The following is a 15865-nucleotide window of genomic DNA, read 5'->3' as shown; positions in this document are numbered from 1 at the left end:
CAATTGCTTATTGAATCGATTCAATTCCGGAAACGGCTTGGGCGGAGTCTAGCTACAGCCCACAGGCTACAGGTTCCACGTCATCCCTGACGGAGACAGGGGTCATTCCAAAAACAAACCTGTCATCTGCATAGAAGAGCAAGACTTGTATCTAGAATGCAATAAGTATCTTTGACAATGTTTATTTTTGTTTGTCTTGTCTGGAGCAGCTCAGTTCAAATATATGGTTGGCCATTTCTGATAAAATATGCAAGTGAAAAGGAAAGAGCAATCAAAGGAATCGTTTACAAAGACAAAATATATCACCGCGCGCCATCGTACTAATTTTTTATTTGTCAATCGCATTTCTCTATTTAAATTGCCAAGTAAAACGTAAACATCCACCGGCCGGCTAGGCTTGTCTTCCTCCTGTTACAATAATAATTGTCCGGAAATTGAAGAATGCATTTTTTTTTCCACCAAATTATGTATGTTGCCATAGAATATATTTATAAATAAGGAGCATAGAGACATTAAGGAGTCAGATTCCGCCCCAATTATTGACATTTAAGATTGTACACATTCAACATATTCCCCAGTTCCTCCCACCAAATTCAACTCATTGACCATTTTGGACTTATCCCCTCCCCTCCCTGTTTCAACTCATTTGCATTACTTAATTAGATCCCCTTCTAGGGCAGGGCAGGGCAGCCCCACTCATGGACATGGAGAAGCTAATAAAAGTGCTGTCTTTTTAAATTTAATTATGAGAAAGGGAGAAGAAAGGCACGGTACAGTATTCAACTACTTCAACGTAAAGGTACCCTCTTCAACTTAATCGATGATGATAAGTTGGCTAGGCTTTATTCTCTGTGCAATTGCTATTATGCTGATACTTGTGTATTTGTACCTATATTTGGGAAATTCAACAAAATGACAAGAAAAAGAAATTGACACAAAATCAAAATTTTTTACACATATTCACATATCTGAATTCCCTTGAGCAGCATTTGGCTTGGGATCCATTAAGGAGGCATAAATTCCATTCTTCATGTTCATCAAAGTATCATGCTTTCCTTTCTCAACTATTACTCCATTTTTCATCACCGCTATCATGTCTGCTCCCTTAATTGTGGATAAGCGATGGGCTATGACCAGAGTGGTCCTTCCCACCATAACTCTTTCTAATGCATCTTGAACCACTCGCTCAGATTCTGCATCCAGAGCACTGGTTGCTTCATCAAGAAGTAATATTTTTGGAGCCTTTACTATGGCCCGTGCAATTGCCACCCGTTGCTTCTGTCCGCCGGACAATTGCACCCCTCGTTCCCCTACTGTAGTATCATACCCCTGCATTTTTCCAAACTTAAAAGCATCACATCCCCAAACATAGCAATGTATCTTTCATTCAATATTTATGTTCTTCCATGAATTTTTCTAACTAAAAAGTAGATAAAACCTGTTCTAGGCCACTGATGAAGCTGTGGGCATTGGCTAACTCTGCTGCGGCCATAATTTCTGCCTCTGTTGCATTTCCTTCCTTCCCATATGCAATGTTGGCTCGGATGCTGTCATTAAATAGTACAGGTTCCTGACTCACCACACCCATCTTCCGTCTTAGCCATTTTAAGTTTAACTTTTGGATCTCAATTCCATCTAGAGTAATTTGGCCAGAATCAGGATTGTAAAATCTTTGCAGTAATGAGATCAACGTTGATTTCCCGCTGCCGCTTTCTCCAACCAGTGCAACTACCTGATATAAATATTATTAGTTTCCGCAATCCAGTTGACTGTGTTATTTATACATTACAGGAAGAATTGAACAAGGAATCCAGACATGACATGATTACCTTCCCAGAATGAATAGTGATGCTGAGATCTTGGAATATTTGAATGTCAGGCCTTGTTGGATACCTAAAACTGACATTGCGAAACTCAATTATTCCCATCAACTTTTTTATTTTCATTCCAGAAGGGTCACTAGGATCTATCTGAGATTTCTGATCAAGGATGGCAAATACAGAAGCAGCAGAACTCCTGGCTTGACTTGCATCAGGTGCGAGAGAGTTTGATTGAGAGATCCCCAGGGCTGCCATACTGAGAGCAAAAAAGACCTGCATAACAGCAATTAAAACATAAACCAAACAGAACAGAACAAAAATTTAGACTGTCTGGCTTGGTGGATATAGCATAAGTACCCGAAAAACATCGGTGAATGTTGTCTTGCCATGATCCACTAGATAAGCTCCTACATAAAAACTGACAGCATAAACAAGAAAAACAAAGAAGAAGGATAGACCAAATCCTATCCCGCTAATTAACCCCCGCCTTATTCCTGCCTTAAGGGGGCCATCACATTTCCTCTGGTACAGTTGCAAAACCTTTTCTTCAGCACAGTAAGCAGCAACTGTTCTGATGCTGCTAACTGCATCACTAGCAACTTGACTTGCCTCCTCATACATTTTCTGTAAAATTTTAACGAAGTTTTCTATTAATAAAAGAAAATCAGTTGTACTGTAGCTATTTATAACATCTATATTTCTTGGTTCCTCCTGTCCTTCAATTACTTCTTATATTTGTTGTTTACTCATGAAAGAACATTTCCAGTTTCCCTTTTCAACTACTGTGAGGATGTTTAGCAAAAAGCAACGGTTAAGCTATGTTGCAGGGGGAAGATTGGAGCTAACCTTTGTATTTGCATTGAATCCTTCCATGGACTTCAATTGAACATATCCACTAAGTCCCATCAGCGGTAACAAAGAAAGGATTACAAGAGCTATCTGCCAGTTTGCGAGGAAAGCAATGACCAATCCAGCAATACCTGTTGCACTGTTTTGGATTAGCAAACAAAATGTATCTCCAACTAAACCTCGCATTTTGGCTGCATCTACCGATAGCCTCGCACCGATTGCCCCGCTTGAATGCTCTGGTTCATCAAACCAAGCTATTTCCATGTTGACTACTTTCTCAAAGCACATTGATCGGATCCGTTTTATTAATCTACAGCCCGCAATAGAGAAAAAGTATGTGCTTAGTGGCATAGCCAGTAAAGACACTAAACCAAGTAGAACAAACATAAATCCCCAAAATCTAGATTCTTTCTGGAGTTGGTCTTCTTTCTCATAGTAGGTTTTTATTATATTGGCAAGCAACAAACCAAAAATTGGTAATATTATTCCATTGGCCACAGCAGCTATAGCACCAAGCAATAACACAGGGATCTCTGGGCTATTAAGGTAGGCTAAGCGACGGAGAGGGCCTTGTGGAGGCAGTTTTGACTTCTCTGAAGTGGAGGTGCCAAGTGGTTTTGCAGTGACATTTTGGGAAATGCTAACTCTAGGGGAGGCACTCAATGGAACCCTGATCGAATGATAGCTACTGTCTGGATAGTTTATAACTTGTTGTTCCGGCTCTTCGCCAAATTCTTGCAACTGTATGAGCTGCGCATATGCTCCATCAGGATCCTTGAGTAGATCAGAATGCGAACCTGATAGTTAAAAAGGAGTGTGATGAATTATGAGAGTAAATTGGACATTTCATCATGATGAAGTTACAAGTGATGCAAAAAATGCCAAATTAGCAAGGTTGAAAGAAAATGTGTATCGCGACAAGAGGGTGGCTATTTGGAAAGAATATGTGGTGGGGAGGGGTTTCTGTTATTTGGAACTAATTATCGATAACATTTAAGAGTGGTTCAGAAGTTAAAGAAACAAATAAGCTCATGTTGGTCAATTTTGGCTAGAGTTCACTAGCAAAAATATTTCACCTATTTGAACAATATTTCCTTTCTGCATAACGGCTATCACATCTGCATTTCTCACTGTAGTCAAGCGATGGGCTACCATGACAGTAGTTCGGTTGATCATAACTCTGTCCAATGCCTCTTGCACAGTCCTCTCAGATTCTGCATCTAGAGAGCTAGTGGCTTCATCTAGAAGTAGAATTCTTGGGTCCTTCAGAACTGCTCTGGCTATGACAATCCTTTGCTTTTGGCCACCAGATAATTGGATTCCATGCTCCCCAACCAATGTATCTAATCCCTGAAACCATAATGAACAACATTGTCAAGAAAATGACTCTAGTTTTCAAGGAAGAATCTTCGTGATTAAGAATACATACTAATCACTAAAATTATGCTATCCTAAATAAGAATCCAAATACAATTCCGAATTCCCTATCTCTTAACAATGACTAATTGAAAAAGAATCATCCATTATATGTTGAGAAGCACATTTTTGCTATGAAAGAATAATGTAAGTGTTAGAACACTCTGTATTATCTTGCAAAAGGAATTGAAGGTCGAATTATAAACCTTGGGCAGCTTATTTATGAAGTTGGCTGCATTGGCAAGCTGAGCAGCAGCTCTTATTTCTTCAATACTTGCAGCTTCCTTCCCATAAGCAATATTGTCTCTAATGCTTGAAGTAAACAACACGGGTTCCTGGCTGACAAGGCCTATATTCTCTCTGATCCATTTTAATTGAAACTCTTTAAGATTGACACCATCTATACGAACTTCACCAGCTTGTGGGTCATAAAATCTCTCTATCAAACTGATCACCGTTGATTTCCCACTTCCACTCTCTCCAACTAAAGCTGTGGTTGTACCACTGGGTACTGAAAGAGAGAACCCACTGAATATTTGCTCATGAGATCTTGTTGGGTAACTGAAATAAACATCCCTCAACTCAATATCTCCATGAATGTGTTTCAATTTTAGTCTTTTGGTGTCAAAAACATCAATCTCTGGCTTCCTATTGATTGCCTCAAACATCTTAACTGCAGCAGCCCTTCCAGAAGCAAAGGCACTCATGCATGGAGATGTCTGCCCTAGAGACCTTGAATAAGTCCAAATAAAATTTTATATATCTAATATCTCTTCATCGTACAGAGCTCCACATTATTCAAAGAATGCTGAAAAAAGGCAATCATGTCCAAGTAGTTTTCTTTTTCCTTTTTTGTTAATTGTAGATGTAACAGGTACTGAAAATAAAATGAGAAAGTAGTTTAAGATGGTTTGGTCATGTACATGTAAAGAGAAAAATGCACAAATATGGAAGCGTGATAAGTCAGTAGGGGAAGGTGTGAGAAGGGGACTGGGGAGACCTAAGATCACATGAAAGAAAGTGGTTATAGAGAATCTACAAGTTGAAAATCAATGCGGAGTTGGTGTCTAATAGAGCTGAATGATGCCTAAGGGTCCACATAACTGGCCCCAACTAGTTTGAGATTAAGGCATAGTTGTTGTTGTAGATGTAGAGACGTTATTTTAATGCAGTAAACCAAAGGTTTTGGCCAAACAAATATGAAACAGCATGCAACTCACAAGGACCCCGTCAATAGAGCAAAAATCACATTGATGACTTCTCCTCCCGTGTAGCCTTTGTCAAGTATCATTTTTCCACCAAGCCACACTGCAAATCCATAACTGCAGAACAAAATAAACATTAGTGTACCAAAACCTAATCCAGCAGCCAAGCCTTCTTGCATGCCAGACTCATAAGCTCGAATCAAGGACTTGTTGTATTTATCAATAGCTTGCTTCTCTCCAGTAAAAGATGCAACCTGTGCAGAAAATGGCCATTATAGTCATATCTCCAAAGAAAAAGAAGAACAAAATCTTTTCAAAAAAAAAAAGAAATGGCACCATACAGTTCGGATTGAGCCAATTGTTTGCTCAACAATATTTGCTGCAAGGGAATAGGAAGTTAGTCCGCGAGATGCCAACTTGCTTACAACCTTATTCATGATGGCACCAGAGATGACAATAGGTGGAATTAAAGCTAGCATGACAAGTGTGAGAAGCCACCCTTTAGTAAAAGCTATTATGAAGCCTCCCAAAAAAGAAGCTAGCAGCTGAATTAAATTTCCAACCTGCAAAAAGGTAAATAAAATGCACAAGGGAACATTACAGCTTCAATCCAGTGAGGAATCTGATGATCAACCGAGTAAATGACAAATAATTGCATAGTTTCTGCACATGGCAGCAATACCTTCTCCCCCATAGCATTTTGAATAAGAACAATATCACCTGACATCCTCCCGACTACTTCACCAGTACTAGTTTCCTTATCAAAGAAAGCAATGTCCTGCCTCAGTATTGTCTTCAAGTATAAACTTCTTATTCGAGCAGCCTGCCTCTCCCCTGTGATCATCCAGCAAGCCACCTCTGGAATATAGCAACCATGTGGACCTTTTACTTAATTTTCTTTGATTGAAGGCATCTCAGCTCTCAATTCCAACCCCCCCCACAAGAGCTTAGTTTTCAATAATTTAAAAACTGCATCATGCTACGCAACCAGAAAGCTGAAGTTTTAGCGTTCTAAGGGTGCAATGAACTTACGAAAGAATGATGCAAGACCAGACCCCACAGCCAAATAGACAAACTTCAGAGACACCTGAAGTTTCAGTTCATCAAGCTATTAGTACCACATAACTACTAAGTTACTATAAATCAACTCCTAAAAAATACAAATGATGAAAACTTTTTAGCATATGACAGTATAGTTGAATTAGCTGTTTGTCAACAGCAAGGCACATGCATGGAAAGAAATGCAATTGATTAGAGAGAACCAGTAGATAAACTTTCAAGGAAATAGATAATCTTTTCCCATATTAATGATTCAAGGTTTAGTAAAAGCAAAAAGAAACAGTGGTTTAAAGTTATAGTCCCAGGATACCTCAGAAACATTATGCGCCACAACTGTCATGCTTGCAGCTTTGCCAATAGAGTCAATTAATTCTCCTAACAGTATGGTCATAAGGGGCATGCAGATCCCATTCCCAAAAGCAGCAATTGTACCAATGAACATTAACATAATGTCCAAGGAGTCTGCAAATGAGAACAACTTGTAATGAGGCACTGTATTTGTGACTTTCTCATTGCTCTTGTCTGGTAGGTTGCTAATCTTTGGCACTGATGAATTGACTGCACCTTCTTTGTTCATATCTTTACTTGTAGCTTTGTGAGAACTTGATCATAGCTGCAAGAATAAGATGCAGCTTTTTGTGTTAATAATTTTTAGTTAGAGCTTGATATGCTAATATTGCATGAAAAATACATGTATTCTATGTAATTGAGGCTCTTCAGTATAAAAGTGCTTTCTTCACGTGAAGATAGTTTTTAAAAAAAGAGACTGTCGATTTTGGTCTTGAATTCTCAAATTATTAAGCAGAGGAAGGATGAAGGTGTAATTCTTGAAGCATAACGGGCCAGAAAGCCAATACCTTTGTCCCATTGGAATTCCAGGGAAGAGATGCTAGAAATGTGATTTTTAAGACTTTTTCGAAGAAGGAACAAAAAAATCAATTATCATGCAAAGAGCAGCAATTTTGAAATTAAATAATAAAGTTGAATCGACTTTAAAAAGGAGAAGAGATATCAAAAGGAAATGAAGCTACATGTGCAATATAATATCAAGATTCACTAGTGAAGAGAGAATGGTGAAAAAATTACATTGTTATCATATATGTGACTGAACTTGAAGGGAACGCAAGGATAAATAGTGGTGGAGGAAGTAGGCCTGGAGTTTGTGCGAAGAAGTAGGACAAGAAACAGGAAATTTGTAGAAACAGCAGCAAGTCGCCTACTAAGACAGTATAAATGATGAGTCACAAAAAAGAGTTATAGGCAGAGAACATGTTAACGACAACGGTTGATGCTTCCAATGGGACAAGCCAACATCATAACATCATAGGATTCTTGTGTTTAACAATGATACATCCAATGTGATTCTTGTTGCCTGTTTGTTGTTTTTGGAACTCAAAAACATATATATTAGACATTACCAATTTTTTCTAGCTATTTTTGGATTTGAGTTTTACAGGCAGACTACCCACTTTGGGTACTGATGTCTACAAATCTAATAGAATGAATTTAGGAAGTTATAATCGGATTTGGGATGGATTCGGGTTTTAAAAATGATATCCATTGTGGATTCGGATTAAATTCGGGTTTTACTACCCACTACCCGAATTTGTTTATATAAATAATTAATTTAATATAAAAAATACATTTTATAATAATATTTATAAATTTTTTATATATATTTTTATTTAAAAATTTAAATTTAAATATTTTTTAAAAATATTAAATTTTTTAAATGAAAATTATTAATGAAAAATATTTTTTATATAAATTATTAATTAAAATATATAAGATTACACCGCTTCGAATTTTATTCGGATAATAATAATTGAGTTTGTGACGGATTCGGATAGTTTAAATTAATTTTTAATCGAGTTCGAAACGGGTTCGAATATTACTAATATAAATCAGATTTGGGTTTGGATAGTTTAATTTTCGTAGGTATCCTACCTGTTATATCCCTACCACTATTATTCAATCCGTTTATATAAATAATTAATTTAATATAAAAATATATTTTATAATAATATTTAAAAATTTATTTATATATTTTTATTTAAAAATTAAAATTTAAATATATTTTAGAAATATTAAATTTTTAAATGAAAATTTAAATTAATTTTTATTTAAATTTAAAATAATTTAAATATTACTAATTTAAATGGAATTCAAGTTTAAATGGTTTAATTTTTATGGATATTCTATGTTTATATGCCTAGTATGGACCCTAGAAGCAATCAGCCATTCAAGGATGGGTCTGGTCTGGACTGGTTTTCTCCAAAGTGAAAGAACAAAACAAAAAATCCCATGCAACTGTGAAGCATTACAGTTTGAGTTGGAAACAATTGGGCCCTGCAATTGCATTTACAGGCTCAAGTGGAACAAGGAGATGGGCTCTCATGCTCTGCTGTTGTTAGCTAAAGCCCATTTTGATATCATAGACTTGTAGCCGTGTGCCTTTATGGAATTGGGAAGGGGATTGTCCGTTGATGACTAGGGTTTACCTCCTGCTCATACGGATACCACACAAACTGACAGAGACAAACATCTAAAGAAAAGTGAAAGTGCAAGAGAGTCATCCACAAAATCCTGTTTTTTTTTTCTCCCTTCATATATCTCAGCCAAAGATATGTTTCACTTTCACTTTCTCATCCCCTTCCTTTATAATTAAGAATCGCTATAGATATTTTTGTTCCTACCAGAAGCTGCAAGCACGTGATAATTACACACCCAGAGCGCGAAGCCAATATGCACATGGTAGCAGAGCTTTTTGGCAAAGGATCCTTCTCCTTCATCCATAGAGAGACCTTTGGTGGCCTTCTAATGGCTGCTCCAACCAATTATTCTCTTCCGCTTGGACCCATTTCTCATATCAGCTTCCGACCTCCTTTGTCAATGTGTCGGTGCACCCTCGGTTCAAAGTCCCCCTCCACCGTTGGAGAACAAGTGTTTTCGGTTACTTCGTCCAATAAATACGAGTTTGATTATTTGGGACAGAGCACCAAAGGGGATTTGAATCTCAACTATGATCATCTTGATTCTATTGGTAGCCTACTGTTGCTATTGCTACTTGTAAATTATTCATTAAGCTATTATTAGCTGGTTTTCCGTTTTTAATTACTATTCCTGTTGATCTTTCCTTGCCTCATAGGGATCAATCCGCAGATAACTTTAGAAGGTCCAATTGAGGAGGTCGCTAGGTTGAAAGCTCAAGAAGCTGAGGACTTGCTTAGAGACTTAGGCATACTGGTGCTGTGAGCCCATCCTTCTTTCCACTTTTGTTGCCTTTCTTTTCTATTTTTGCACATTCAAGTTGCATAATGCAGCTGTATTAGTTGCACTTTGTTTTTAGGCGATGATCGTCTGGATGAGATGTGTCCACTGTTCGAGTTTTATTAGTTCTTTCAAGTTACTTCCTGGTTCCTGCAATACAGGAGATGGCTAAACTACTATATGGGTTTCAAATAGCGAACCCTTATGCAAATCGTAGCACTGGTTATGCAGTGTGCTCCAGACTTAGAAGATTATCTGTGAAATCGTCATCATTTCTTATTTTTATTTTCTATATATTTTTTCTTTTTCACAGTAACCTTATTCTTATTTATTCCCTTTTTTGTAACATTGGTTGCGCACACATTTTAAATATGATTCACTGGAAGCTGTTTATCAGCCATTTGTAAGCTACTGACGTGTACTTATACAAGCTTTGCGTATTGAAATGGATAAGACAATTTGCACTTTTAAGACTTCAAAGTTTCCTACTTTCTATTGTGGTTCTGATGTCAGTTGCATGGGTGAAGCTAAAGAAAGCACGTACTTATATGAGTATAAAGCACTTTATGAGTATTAGCTTTTAGCCATTGATTATGCATTGGGATGTGTTTATTTAATAAAAATGAATACTTCTGCCCATCTCATACATAATCAATAGCCAGAAAGTTAGTGCTCATATGAGCGTGTTTTTCTTAACCTCTCCACAGCTGCATGAGGTGATGTACTAGTGAGGAGCCACCACTTTTTATTTGCCTAAAATGCTTAAATGTTTCCTACTTATTTGGTTCAAAACATAGCAATGCTATTCTCTCTGTTATGACAACATCTATGATTAATTTGCAGAGTCCTTTTTCAGCAAGGAATTCACCTCGTGGTATATTTTGTAGCCGTACTTTGAATCTTCGGTCGATCAGTGCCATTGGATATGACATGGACTACACTTTGATACATTACAATGTTATGGTAGATATCCGTTCATAATTTATATTAAATTACTCGTTAATAAAAATTAATGAGAGTAATGATTTACACAATCACAGGCTTGGGAAGGGCGGGCTTATGATTACTGCATGGATAATCTAGAAAACATGGGTTTCCCGGTTGATGGACTTGCCTTTGATCCTGACTTGGTAATTAGGGGTCTTGTCATAGACAAAGAGAGAGGCAATTTGGTTAAAGCAGATCGATTTGGTTATGTAAAGAGAGCTATGCATGGCACAAAAATGCTGTCTACTCAAGCTGTCAGGTGTGGATTGAATTATGAATCTCTTCATTTTGTTTATTGATAATCATCTAGAGGGCATCTCGCTTGCCTGTCCTGTGGCAATGGTGGGTTCAATATTTGATTGATGAACAAGCAAGAGAATGAACTGAACACATCTATGCTCATGCAAAAATTTGTGTTAGATGCATGACATAATAATGCAATGAATGATTGGGTCTTCTTAGTTTTGTCAGAATTTCTATCTTATATGCTATATGTAGCAAAACTGGAGTAATATTTTCCGTGGTGGTGTTTAACTTTATGTGCATGGAAGTGAGGTGTATGGAAGAGAACTGGTAGACCTGCGTAAGGAGAGTCGATGGGTGTTCTTGAATACATTGTTCTCCGTTTCAGAAGCTGTGGCTTACATGCAGGTAGGCTATGCATAGTATCAGCTACAAGTTGTAAAATATGGTAACAATCAGTGTCATCATTGCTTGTGTTAGGCTGCTTAGCGTCATGCTTTCTATTGTGACAAGAGTATGTTTTTCATTTTAAGGAGAACATTGTTGATATTGTTAGCATTTCAATGTTCTATGTGTTCCATCATCTTATTTACTAGCCAAAAATATTAAGATGTTTAAGCTCCTACTGCTGCGTGAAATTGCATCATACTTTTTCCTTTTTCCTTCAACAAAATTTCACATTGTTTGCAAAATGCATGCGTCTTAAGGCTTATTGGGGAAATCCTCTTTTTTTTTTTTTCCTAATGTCGTGAGCATTGTGTTATTGTTGTGATCTCCATCTTTTGTGTGAAACCATTTAATTATAACAATGTTAATTCTGCTACTTTTCATTTTCTCCCATAGACTGAAAAGCATTTTAATCTGTTGCACTTCCTTCTGGTTCCACTCTTAGATGGTCGACCGATTGGATGAAGGAGCTATAGCAGCTGAACTTGGTCCACTTGATTATAAAGGACTTTACAAGGCATGCTCTGCAGATTATTTTATTAAAAGAACAATTTTGAGTTTAATTATATTTGTTATCTTTTGGCTCTTGATATGGTTTTCAGGCTGTTGGGAAGGCTCTATTTCGGGCACACGTAGAAGGTCAGCTTAAGGTAACTTTATCCAGGAGAGTTTTATTTCGTGTGTGAATAAGAGTTCCATTCAAAATAATGTACTGATCAATCCCTCCCTCACAGAGTGAGATAATGTCAAAGCCTGAATTGTTTGTGGAACCGGATCCAGAATTGCCTTTAGCACTTTTAGATCAAAAGGAGGTACCGCAATTGATTTGTAATATCGCATAATTGTGATGTTATTTTATTGATGTTAAGATTTTATGGTGACAGGCTGGTAAAAAGCTTCTGCTTATTACAAACTCTGATTATCATTACACAGACAAGATGATGAAGCATTCCTTTAACAGATTCCTCCCAAATGATATGAGCTGGCGCGACCTATTTGACATGGTAAGTGGAGCTCATTTGGCTATTCGACTGCATCTCAAGCTGCCTCACAGTAATTTGGCTATTTAACTGAATAACCTCTAATCTTTGCTCCTGGAAATGATTGTAAATATCACCATATTGGTGTTAAGACATCAGGGCACCATTCTTTCGTTTTAGTATACCTGAAACTTGGAGCCTCGTTTCTTTAACCATTAAGCAGTTGCCTCTTTTAATTTCACCTAGATCAAAGGAGTTGCCTTGATTTTGATGGCATATTTGGTTTCCTTTAACCGGCTGTAAGTTATGCCTTCACATTGTGTATGCCTTTGTGTTGTGATTTATTATTGTCCTTGGCTCCTATAGGTGATAGTTTCAGCAAGGAAGCCAGAGTTCTTTCAAATGTCACACCCACTCTATGAGGTGGTGACAGGTGAGGGTCTGATGCGCCCATGTTTCAAAGCTTGTACAGGTGATGTATGCTTTATATTTGTGCTCTTTTTCATGCCTCTTATAATTTTGATCTTCTCATTTGATTATGTGGCATACCCCTACCCATTCTATTTGTTGTTGGCGGAGCATGATTCAGCAATCTACTCGGAAAAAAAAAAATTAAAAAAAAGCTATTACTTCATTTTGGCCTCAAAGAAGTAGCATCCTAGAAAAAAGAGAAGGAATTACAAACTAGCCATGATTCCATTCCTTAAAACACTGTAGCATGGAGTAATTGATCCTGTGCCTTCAATTTGCCATCTCATATCTTTGGTTGAAATTCAAAGAAATTTACCATACAAGTTGATGACCCATTTTTCATGAAATTTTATGACTTTAAGTGTTCGTTTTCTTCTGCAGGAGGTTTGTACTCAGGTGGAAGTGCTCAGATGGTTGAGAACTCCTTAAATATACATGGAGATGAAATATTGTATGTTGGTGATCATATTTACACTGATGTCAGTCAGTCAAAAGTCCATCTACGATGGCGAACAGCATTGATTTGTCGAGAATTGGAAGAAGAGGTCAGGAAATTAAGTCTTTCTTTATATGTTTGTACATGCATTAGAGTTCAGACTTCCATTAAAATTCACTCACAAGTATTAATAGAATTGTGAAATCTGCTAGAAGCAGTATTTTCCAGAGCCCATCCTCAACTATCTTTTTTGTGCAACAAATATTATTCTTTTTTTATTTTAAAAATTGGCAAATTTTTTATTTAATGATAACATTGATATTTTGAAATATATCACAGTTTATTCCTTGAGTTATTATGTTAAACTACACTTTTTTGCTCAAAAAAAATTTTTTTTTTATCATTGTTAGTAACACATGGACTAAATTTCCTGTGTTTGAAATAATAAAGATTTTTATTCTATAAATTTGTCTTATGCATGACAGTTTTGATAGTCCAGACTAATTAAATTATAACCATGTTTTCTTATTTGTGCATTAAATTCTGAATTGCAGTACACTGCTTTGATTCGTAGTCGGGATCATCGAGCTGCACTGGTCGAACTTATTAATCAAAAGGAGGTTGTAGGGGATCTTTTTAACCAACTTCGGCTTGCTCTGCAAAGGCGAAATAAAGAGCGTCCTGCTCAAGTGAGCTTTGTTTTATGTGTAAACTCCCCACCACCCTCCCCAAAAAAAACACACAGACCCACCTATATATGTCTGCATATGTATTTGTGTGTCTAATAGCTTTCTCATTCTTGTAATTGCATTCTGTGATTCTATCCTCGTAGTTTTCTGGCTGTGTGATGTCTGTTATAGTTCGTGTAGCATTGTCATGTGTTAGATGTGTTTAGAAGTTTCTTGCACTAACAATGTGCTGCTGCTAGCAAAAAGGTGGAGTTTTAGCATAGGACCTAACTATTGCTTATGTCTATGTTTATAAGTTGATTGATATTGTTTACCTAAGTTATATATTTGTCAGCTTGAAGCACCAAGGAACAATAAAATGCCCTGTGCCTAAGCATGGACCCTACTATCTGTTTGCGCACTTTGATCATTAGCTTCTCCTGTTTCCTTCAGACCCTTGCTGCGACTAACATGGATGATCAAGAACTCACAGAAAGCATCCAAAAGCTATTAATTGTCATGCAAAGGCTGGATGAAAAGATTGCTCCCATGCTAGAAGCAGATGGAGAACTTTTCAACAGAAGGTAAGACTTGGAACAAGATTTTGCATTGTGGCAGTTACCCTAGGTAAACTCGATTCATGTCTCAAATAATGTTATGGTTTAGTTCCAGTTTCTTTACTGGATTTTGGTCGTCTTTGGACAAGTATAGGTTGGTTACCCAGCATCTTCTCAGATGACTTTAGCATTGATGAAGAACCATGAAAGAGAATCATAAATATAGAGGATGATAAAATAGCCCTAACCCTAGTAAGAAATTCAGTTACGCTAAATCGCTAAAATAACCAAAATAATGCAACATAACCATTTTCTAAATTACTGTAAGTAAAATCTTTAACCAGAGTTCTGCATCAGGCATTACCTGAAATTGAATGGATCATTTTGCTTCATAACTTCAATTCTTTGAAGACACATTTGAGCATCAAGTTAACCTGCTGTTGTCTTATTCCATTAGGTGGGGGTTTCTTTCGCGTGCAGGTCTGTGGGACAAAAGCCACTTGATGAGACAAATTGAGAAGTAGGTGTTTTTGCCCGTTAATCCAACATTAAATCATACAATACTCAGATTTGTTTAATTGCATTTAATGTCTTTAATCTCCAAAGTTTAAATGTGTATTTGTGTTTTTTGGGCAATGGCAGGTATGCAGATATATATACCTCTAGGGTCTCAAATTTCCTAAACTATACACCATTTATGTATTTCAACTCACAGGAACAGGTAATGTGGCAGACTGTCATTCTCGATAACCTTTTGGTGCTGATATATGTATCAGCATTTGGATAGATGACGGAAATGATGGAGCATTTTGTTGGGTTTTGCAGACGCTGGCTCATGATTCATATTCACACTACCAGTCACAGCATGGGAGTCATGCGGAGGAGGAGCAATTTCCATTGTGATGCTTACAATTGCTACAGTCATATTTAATCATATCATGTAATTGATAAACATTTTGGGGCGAATGATTGTGCAAAAATCGCATGATGTTGGTAAATACTTGTATAAACCTGTGATGAGAATGAAAAACTTCCATTTTCTTTTCTAACTCGGTGACCATTTGGAAGAAAGCCAAGCTTTCACGAGTGATTCAAAACGGGGGATAGGATTACTTGATAAATTTCCAATTATGTAATGTAAGTAATAATCTATTATCCCGAGTCTCAACTCGTTTACACTAGCTGTGTGGAGAAAGCTAAATTTTCATGTCCACAGTGAATTTGACTTTTTATAATATACATATGGAGAGAAGAGAGGGTTTATTTCAATGTGTTTGAACTGTGAGTTAATTGAAATAAAATAAATAAAAAGATGTGTACATTTAAGCTTCTTCCTTAATCATGTCTCCTTACCAAGGATCTATCATGCATATGAAAACCAAAACTCGTCCTGTAAGATTATCTTAATTTGGATTCGATTATTCGAGTTCTGAATCTTAAAATTATTTTACTTATTA

At 36.8% G+C, this 15865-nt stretch overlaps 2 protein-coding genes across 6 annotated transcripts; one reads left to right on the top strand and one right to left on the bottom strand.

The window, feature by feature from the left end:
- Positions 1 to 545: 545 nt before the first annotated feature.
- On the bottom strand, positions 546 to 7609 carry LOC110610910 (ABC transporter B family member 21). Its single transcript, XM_021750982.2, has 13 exons — positions 7436 to 7609; positions 6660 to 6962; positions 6323 to 6377; positions 5973 to 6148; positions 5632 to 5853; positions 5306 to 5544; positions 4292 to 4817; positions 3746 to 4019; positions 2667 to 3466; positions 2178 to 2444; positions 1830 to 2093; positions 1439 to 1732; positions 546 to 1329 (listed from the first exon to the last, which is right to left on the bottom strand). Exons 2-13 carry the CDS (start codon positions 6924 to 6926, stop codon positions 961 to 963), a joined length of 3753 nt encoding a protein of 1250 aa, XP_021606674.1. The 5' UTR covers positions 6927 to 6962; positions 7436 to 7609; the 3' UTR covers positions 546 to 960.
- Positions 7610 to 8813: 1204 nt separating this feature from the next.
- On the top strand, positions 8814 to 15457 carry LOC110611344 (5'-nucleotidase domain-containing protein 4). 5 transcript variants are annotated; one of them, XM_021751609.2, is made up of 16 exons: positions 8814 to 9392; positions 9498 to 9595; positions 10463 to 10582; positions 10660 to 10865; positions 11158 to 11257; positions 11742 to 11813; positions 11899 to 11946; positions 12031 to 12108; positions 12181 to 12300; positions 12643 to 12748; positions 13129 to 13292; positions 13738 to 13890; positions 14305 to 14435; positions 14866 to 14928; positions 15124 to 15129; positions 15234 to 15457. In XM_021751609.2, the coding sequence occupies exons 1-16, from the start codon at positions 9095 to 9097 to the stop codon at positions 15337 to 15339; spliced, it is 1869 nt and encodes a 622-aa protein (XP_021607301.1). In that variant the 5' UTR covers positions 8814 to 9094; the 3' UTR covers positions 15340 to 15457. The 5 variants fall into 5 exon arrangements, with proteins under 5 accessions (XP_021607301.1, XP_021607300.1, XP_021607299.1 ...); XM_021751608.1 differs by having other exon boundaries at positions 8815 to 9392; positions 13738 to 13872; positions 15051 to 15129; XM_021751607.1 differs by having other exon boundaries at positions 8815 to 9392; positions 15051 to 15129.
- Positions 15458 to 15865: the final 408 nt, after the last annotated feature.

This window comes from Manihot esculenta, chromosome 3, assembly GCF_001659605.2.
Source record: "Manihot esculenta cultivar AM560-2 chromosome 3, M.esculenta_v8, whole genome shotgun sequence".
In the NCBI taxonomy this organism is placed as follows: domain Eukaryota; kingdom Viridiplantae; phylum Streptophyta; class Magnoliopsida; order Malpighiales; family Euphorbiaceae; genus Manihot; species Manihot esculenta.
This window is presented reverse-complemented; position numbering and strand designations above follow the sequence as displayed.